Source organism: Acomys minous (genome assembly GCF_964271855.1).
Source record: "Acomys minous genome assembly, chromosome: 20".
NCBI classification, from domain to species: domain Eukaryota; kingdom Metazoa; phylum Chordata; class Mammalia; order Rodentia; family Muridae; genus Acomys; species Acomys minous.
In genome coordinates this window covers 15,702,663-15,710,489 of record NC_140502.1, presented here as the reverse complement: position 1 = coordinate 15,710,489, position 7,827 = coordinate 15,702,663, and the positions used below count along the sequence as shown (strand labels likewise).

General features: G+C 47.8%; 1 protein-coding gene across 1 annotated transcript in view; it reads right to left on the bottom strand.

The window, feature by feature from the left end:
• SLC27A5 (solute carrier family 27 member 5) overlaps positions 1-4,897 on the bottom strand; it is a 10,274-nt gene extending 5,377 nt beyond the window's left edge. The window contains exons 1-4 of the mRNA XM_084771525.1: positions 3,991-4,897; positions 2,649-2,858; positions 1,701-1,859; positions 1-14 (exon numbers count right to left, since the gene is read on the bottom strand). The exon at positions 1-14 is cut by the window's left edge and continues 111 nt beyond it. Of these exons, the coding sequence (XP_084627651.1) occupies positions 1-14; positions 1,701-1,859; positions 2,649-2,858; positions 3,991-4,681 (1,074 nt within the window). The 5' untranslated portion in view covers positions 4,682-4,897. The remainder of the gene's footprint in view (positions 15-1,700; positions 1,860-2,648; positions 2,859-3,990) is intronic.
• Positions 4,898-7,827: the final 2,930 nt, after the last annotated feature.

Genomic DNA, 7,827 nt, shown 5'->3' with positions numbered 1-7,827 from the left:
GACACAGGTGGCTCCTGGTAGAAAAAAAAGAAGATAGTCATGTTCCATGTCGCTGTGAGAAGCCACTTGATTACCTGGTTGTGGCATTTCAAATGCCAAATAATGCCATGCTCTGTAACAATGACCCACACACCTAAAATTCACCAGTGAGGTGCAAAGAGTTAGGTCAGTTGTAGAGCTTCTGCCTAGAACCTTCCAGTGTGCCCCGACCTGTGGGGTTCGACTTAAACTCGGGAGGAGGTTCACCTGGTGGAATGCAAGACACAAAGGAGAGCAGTCTGATTGATCAAGCTCTCAAACTTTATTAGTCAGGCAGCAGTATTTGTAAGTCAGAAGGCAGGGGAGCATATTGCTATAGCAACCCAGCTGCAGGCTTTTTTTCAAAACACAGGGAATTCCAGGCAGGGTCATAATGTCCTGCCGCGCAGGGTATCTGGCTCCCTCTTTGTCTAGTCTAACTGCTAAACCATCACAGGGTTACTCCATCTCTATCTGTCTTTAGTCTAACTGCTGACCCACAACAGGGTCAGCTAGTTTCTGGTGAAAGGCAAGCTCTGGGAAAAACAGAGACTTAAAGGTTGCAGACTCTGACAAGATGGCTGAACACTGGCCATATGGCCTATTGTCCTCAACACCAGTGAAAGGATGGTGGTGTGGCTTAATGGGAGAGCACTTGCCCCAAATTCACTAGAGAGGGACCTATATGTACAAGGTCCTGGGTTCTATCCCCAACCCCGAAACATAAATAAACTATAGTAGCTTCTAGAAGACATTTTTTTTTTGAGACAAGGTTTTGTTTTGTTTGCTTGTTTATTTGGCTTTTGGTTTTTCAAGACAGGGTTTCCCTGTGTAGCCTTGGCTGTCCTGGACTCACTTTGTACACCAGGCTGGCCTGAACTCACAGAGGTCTGCCTGCCTCTGCCTCCTGAGTGCTGGGATTAAAGGCACATACCATCACGCCCAGCTAGAGTCAGGGTTTCTCTGTGTAGCCTTGGGTACATTGAACTCCATTTGTACACCAGGCTGGCCTTGAACTCAGCCACTCAGCAATCCGCCTGTCTCTGCCTCCCTGAGTGCTGGGATTAAAGTTGTAAGCCACCACGCTCAGCTGCCTGGCTTTTTTTTTTTTTTTTTTTTTTTTTTTAGAATTTATTTTATTTTATGTATATGAGTTCTCTATCTGCAGTTACACTGTCGTGCCAGAAGAGGGCATTAAAGATTAAAGGGTATAGATGCTTGTGAGCCACTATGTGGTTTCTAGGAATAGAATTCAGGACCTCTGGAAGAGCAGACAGTGCTCTTAAACTCTGAGCCATCTCTATAGCCCCTGCATCAGAAGTTTAAGCTACATACTGAGTTTAAAGCCAGCTTGGGTTATGTGGCCCAAAAATTGGGGGTGAGGAAAGCAACTCACAGTACAGAGTATAGAATCTTGTCCTTTTTTTTTTTTTTTAAGATTTATTAATTATGTATACAGTGTTCTGCCTGCACAGCAAAACAGAGCACCAGATCTCATTATAGATGGGTGTGAGGCACCATGTGGTTGCTGGGAATTGAACTCAGGGCTTCTGGAAGAGCAGCCAGTCCTCTTAACCTCAGAGCCATCTCTCCAGCCCCAGAATCTTGTCCTTTTGACTGTCCCCACATCAACACCCACTGTAGGTGGTCCTGCGGGTTAGAGGGATCCTTGGAGGACTTACCAAGTTCTAAGCAGCCAAGGACTCCGAGGACAAGCCCCATCGAGTGGTACAGAGGTAGGACGTTGTAGACCACATCTTCAGTTGTGGCCCCACAGAAGGACAGCACGTTGCTCATCTGGACAACCCGTTCATGTGTTAGGATGGCTGGCTTTGGAAGTCCTGCAAGGGGAAAGAGCAATGCGGGTTGGGTATTAAGAGACACCACCAACGGCAGGGTGGGTTTCCACAGTCAGGCCTGCCCAGGTTTGAACCTCTCAAAGGGGACAAAAGGGGACCAAAGATGGAGATTTTCTGGTAAGGTCAATGCAAGCCTATAATCCCAGCAGTCAAGAAGGTAAGGCAACTATACAGGGAGTTCAGAGCCACTTGGAGCTGCTAGAGCAAGACCCTGCCTCAAAAGACCAAAAAATAAAATAAAGTAAAAGAAAAGAAAAGAAGAAAGAGGGCCAGGCGTGGTGGCGCATGCCTTTAATCCCAGCACTCGGGAAGCAGAGGCAGGCGGATCCCTGTGAGTTCAAGACTAGCCTGGTCTACAAAGTGAGTCCAGGACAGCCAAGGCTACACAGAGAAACCCTGCCTCGAAAACAAAAACTAAAATTAAAAACAAACAAACAAACAAAACAACCAACCAACCAAACATGCAAAACAAAACAGAGGTGGGCATGATGGTGCCTTTGTGTGATCCCAGCACTCAGAGAGGCAGAGGCAGGTGGATATCTGTGAGTTCGAGGCCAGCCTTGTCTACAAAGTCCAGGACAGCCAAGGCTACACAGAGAAACCCTGCCTCGAAAAAACCAAACCAAACCAAACAAACCTATAAAATAAACCAGCCAGAACCATACTAGGGGTCAGAGTCAAAGGCAGAGATGCAGATCAAAGGCCAGAGTTGGGTGTCAGAGGACAAACAGAGTGTGGGGAGGGTGGGGTCAGAATCACAGGCATCCTCACCAGTGGTTCCTGAGGTATAGATGAATATTGCAGGACTTTTCCAACGAATCTTGGCTCGAAGGTCAGCAGGCACTGGGTCAGAAGGCGCAGCATCCAGGGCAGGCCCCAGAGCCTCCACGCCGGGAGTGGGTGACGTGTGGCCAAGGTAGAAACAGCGGATGTTCTCTGCTAGCAGCTTTGGAAGGATTTCTTCCAGGCTCTTCTGGAGGTCTACAGGAACCATCAGAGGATAAAAGAGGCAAACCTTACTTCCCTTCAAGTCAAGAGGGAGGATAGGAGGAAACCCAGAGAGAGAAAAACAGACAGTAAAGAACAGCTAACTCTTTCTTGGATAAAGAATCTTATAATGCGAAGCCGGGCAGTGGTGGCGCACGCCTTTGATCCCAGCACTTGGGAGGCAGAGGCAGGTGGATCTCTGTGAGCTCAAGGCCAGCCTGGTCTACAAAGTGAGTCCAGGACAGCCAAGGCCACACAGAGAAACCCTGTCTCAAAAAAAAAAACAAACAAACAAACAAACAAACAACAAACAAACAAACGAACCTTATGATGCCAAGCCAGGCAGTGGTGGTGCATGCTTTTGATCTCAGCACTCTGAAGGCAAAGGCAGGCAGATCTCTGTGAGTTCAAGATCAGCCTGGACTACAGAGCAAGTTCCAGAACAGCCAGGGGCTGCACAGAGAAAATGTGCCTCAAAAAACAAACACAAATAAATAAATTAAATTAAAAGGAACTTTATAATTAGTAAAATATAAATTTAGGCAAATAAAGCTGGTCATAGTGGCCCATGCCTTTAATCCCAGTACTTGGGAGGCAGAGGCAGCTGGATCTCTCTGCAGCCACAGCCACCCTGATCTATATATTGAGTTCCAGGACAGCCAGAGCTTCAAGACCTCATCTTGAAAATACAAAAACAAAACAAAACCAAAAAACCCAACAACAAACAGAAACTTCAATTTAAAAAATTAGCAATATAGAATTAAAAGATTTAGGGTCTGGAGAGATGGCTCAGTGGTTAAAAGCACTGGCTGCTCTGCTGGAAGACCTGGGTTCAATTCCCAGCACCCACATGGCAGCTTATAACTGTCTGTAACTCCAGTTCCAGGGGATCGGGCACCCTCACACAGACGTACACACAGATAAAACACCAATGCATATAAAATAAACTAATTATTAAAAGAAAAAGAAAAAAGAAAAGAAAGAAAAGAATTACTTGCCAACTAACCTACATTTTGACCCTAATTGCATTAGACTAGAGTAAATACAACAAAAGGCCCTCTGCCCACCTTCCAGAAACTTCTGACCTCCCTTGCTTCTGTCTCTTTCTCCCCCTGGGGGTACTCGCCTGAGTCCACGACCAGCGTTTTGGCTCCAGCACTTAGCACAGAGTTTAGCAAGGGCATCCCCTTGATGTGTGGGTTGATCCAGGCCACGGAACAGCCCAGCTTGGCCAACCCCAGAAACACACTCAGAGCCGAAATGGTCTTGGAGGGGAGCACTAAGAGGGCAGCAGTCTCTCCATCCTGCCGGCTTGTGGCCTCCTTCAGCTTTGCTTTCAGGGCCCACGCCACCTGACTGGCCCTGGCATCCAGCTGTTTGTTTGTGATTGAGCAGGCCCCAGATCCTGTGCACACTACCGCCACCTTGTCAGGCCGTGCCTGTGCTTGCCGCTCAACAGCAGCCACAAAGGTCTCTGGAAGCTCTCTGTTCAAGCGTCTCCTGATGGACAGGCCATAGGATAGCATCTTGATGGCGAAGGCCATGTCTTTGTGCAGCCATCGCAGTCCTGGCGGTGGCTGTGGAGGCAGCAAGGCTAACGTGAGCGCTGCGGCTACCAGGCTCATCCAGTGGGGCATCCAGGAGCTGATCCAGGGTCTGGCCAACAACGCCAAGCCAAACAGCACGAAGCACGTGGGGTCTCCCAGGAACCAACGCAGGGCCAGAGCCATAGCTGCTGGCCATGGGGAGTGCCCCAGGACAACCAGCCCCAGCAGGAAGAGGAGGAAGAGGAAGGTCATTTTCTGCCAAACACCCATGCCGCTGGCTCTTTCTGAAGCGGCTGACGGTAGGTAGGTCTCAACCCTGTCCAGAGCTCTGAAACCCTGACGTCCTGCCTTTCAGGAAATCTGCCTCCCCAACTCCCCAAATATGACTACGTGAGTCAGCAACAGCCCTTGATCCCTGGACTCTGTCCTGTCCTTTCGTTATGTAGTTCTTACCGGCTGCGAGTCCAGCCCCAAACCTGATCACCAGCCTTGCCCCACCTCCTGTAACCACCACCATCCACCAGCCAACAATGGCAATTGTGTCCACCCCATGACTGTCAGGCAGGGAAACTAGGGAGACAAGAAATAAGATCTACCTAACTCCACCTACATGAAAAAGCAACGTAAAGGAACTCAGCCTGCGCTTTTATTTGCATGACTTGAGGTTCTCTGATGAAACCCTGCCCCCTCAACCCTGAAGGGAAACAGGCTACCTGCAGGTAGACAGTAACAGCTCAGAAATACTCAGAACTCCTTTATCATCTGGATTTAAACACACTTCGGCTCTCCACCATAAGCCTGCTGCACTAAGATTGTGCCTCATTTCTGCTGTTCCTGTGGATTGAGTCTTGGTGTAAGAAGGAACCAAAAGGAGCTAATTTGAATAAAACTTCATTTTGAGGCCAGGCGGTGGTGGCGCATCCCTTTAATCCCAGCACTCAGGAGGCAAAGGCATGCAGATAACTGTGAGTTTGAGGCCAGCCTGGTCAATAAAGTGAGTCCAGGACAGCTAAAGATACACAGAGAAGCTCTGTCTTTAAAAAAGCAAACCAAGCTGGGAGGTGGTGGCACACGCCTTTAATCCCAGCACTCAGGAGGCAGAGGCAGGTGGATCGCTGTGAGTTCGAGGCCAGCCTGGTCTACAGAGTGAGTCCAGGATAGCCAAGGCTACAACAGAGAAACCTTGTCTCAAAAAACAAAACAAAACAAGAAAAAAAAAAAAGCAAAGCAAACAACAACAACAAAAAACCTTCCATTTTTAATAGGGTCAAACAAAGTTCCCAAGAGTTCCTTGGGTCACATGGCAAAAAGAGACATGTATGTCATGTGAGTAACATAATCCAGGTTGACAAATTGAGACAGGAATGCCAGCCACAGTTGAATAAGCCAACCAGTGAGAACAGGATGAGTTTATGTCCCTAAGACTGTCCCCTGAATCCTGATTGGTAGGAAATGTAAGTGTAACTTACCACAAATGTTTGTGGTTTTGAAACTTAAAAGTTTTGTTAATATTCTGACCTGGAGAGATGGTTCAGCAGCTAAGAGCACTGACTGCTCTTCCTAGAGGTCCTGAGTTCAAGTCCCAGCAGCGACATGGTGGCTCACAACCATCTATAATGAGATTTGGTGCCCTCTTCTGGCCTGCAGGGGTACAAGCAGGCAGAACACTATATACCTAGTAAGTAAATAAATCTTTAAGAAAAAAAAAATTACAGCCTGGTCTACAAAGCGAGTCCAGGACAGTCAAGGCTACACAGAAAACCTGTCTTTTTTTGTTTTGTTTTATTTTTCGAGACAGGGTTTTTCTGTGTAGCCTTGGCTATTCTGGACTCGCATTGTAGACCAGGCTGGCCTCGAACTCACAGCGATCCTCCTGCCTCTGCCTCCCGAGTGCTGGGATTAAAGGCATGTGCCACCATGCCGGCAGAAGACCTGTCTCAAAAACACCAAAACAACAACAACGATAATAATATTGATAATAAAATTTTTATTAGCATTCTGACACAAGATCACAGTTCGGGTCTTGCCTGTGTAGCAGCATGACCGCAATACCTCTTCGCTTTCTGTTTTGACTTGGTGTTTGAGCTGTGTTGGATCTAAAGACACACCATGTGGTGCACTGGCCGAGAATCCAATCGCTCTTCCCAGGACCCTGTTTGTAATTTTCCGCAGACTTCACTTTGAAGTATAAGAGGTCCAGAGGTTTCTGGTTCTGGTTCTGTTTGCTGCACTACTGGTTGACTCACTGAAAGAAGCTGGAGGCAGCATGGCTTTTGGAGTCTGATAGGGACTATAGGGCAACTGGTCTACCTCCTGGGCCCCTCAGATAGGGCACCTGGTCTGGGCTCTGCTGGTAGGACACCTGTTTCTCTCCATCCCCTTCCCCAGTCTATAGGCTGTCCATGTCTGTCCATGTCTGTCCATGTCTGTCCGTTTGTGTCTGTAGTTACGTTTAGTTTGATTGCTGCTTTGTGCTTCGTATTTGGAAAAATGGGTCAAACTTCAGGGGCTGGCCGTTCACTCCTTGCCTTGTTAGGGTCCAAAATGCGCTGGAGAAAAGACCCCAGACTCAGCCGGGCGAGGTGGCGCACGCCTTTAATCCCAGCACTCGGGAGGCAGAGGCAGGTGGATCCCTGTGAGTTCGAGGCCAGCCTGGTCTACAAAGTGAGTTCAGGACAGCCAAGGTTACACAGACAGACTCTGTCTTGAAAAACCAAAAAGAAAAAAAAAAAAAAAAAAGAAATAAAGAAAAGAAAAGAAAAAAAAAGAAAAAGAAAAGATCCCAGACTCAAACAGTATGCAAACAACAAAGAGCGGTTATGCTGTAGAAAACCGGGTGGGGGTGGGGGCGGGTTCACAATTCAGACACAACGGCACCCTAGGTGAACTCACAGGCTCTTTTTACAAGTCTTTAAATTCCAAAAAGGGGGTTAATTCATCATTAGGCTACAGAGCTTGGGCAAACAGGGTCAACTCCGGCCAGGTCATGAGTTCATCATAAGGCAGATTTCCAGACAGGCCGTCATTCTTTCTTAACCAATTATACCAGCAGGAGGAAGCCATCTTTAAATAACCTTATCTTCCTCTGGCCAGGTCATGGCCGTCTCTGCTTGGCTGCCCACTCTTTGCAGCATAGGCAGCGATTGCTGAACCCACCTCCGAAGAATGGAGGCCCAGGCAGGCTCTGAACTGACAGAAACTGGAGCCTGTTGCAAGACTTATTTAACCAGGCTGCTCATTGGCCCCCTATCCCATGAACGTAAATCAAATATTTGATTTTATGACTTCTGTCCAGTATATAAGGGGTTGCTCTGTGCCTTGAAACCGTAAGTCTGGCAGCATCAGTATGAACGAGGACAGACATGAAATCCTGTAACGGACACAAAGCATGACCAGGAGAAACAGAACTGACGGCC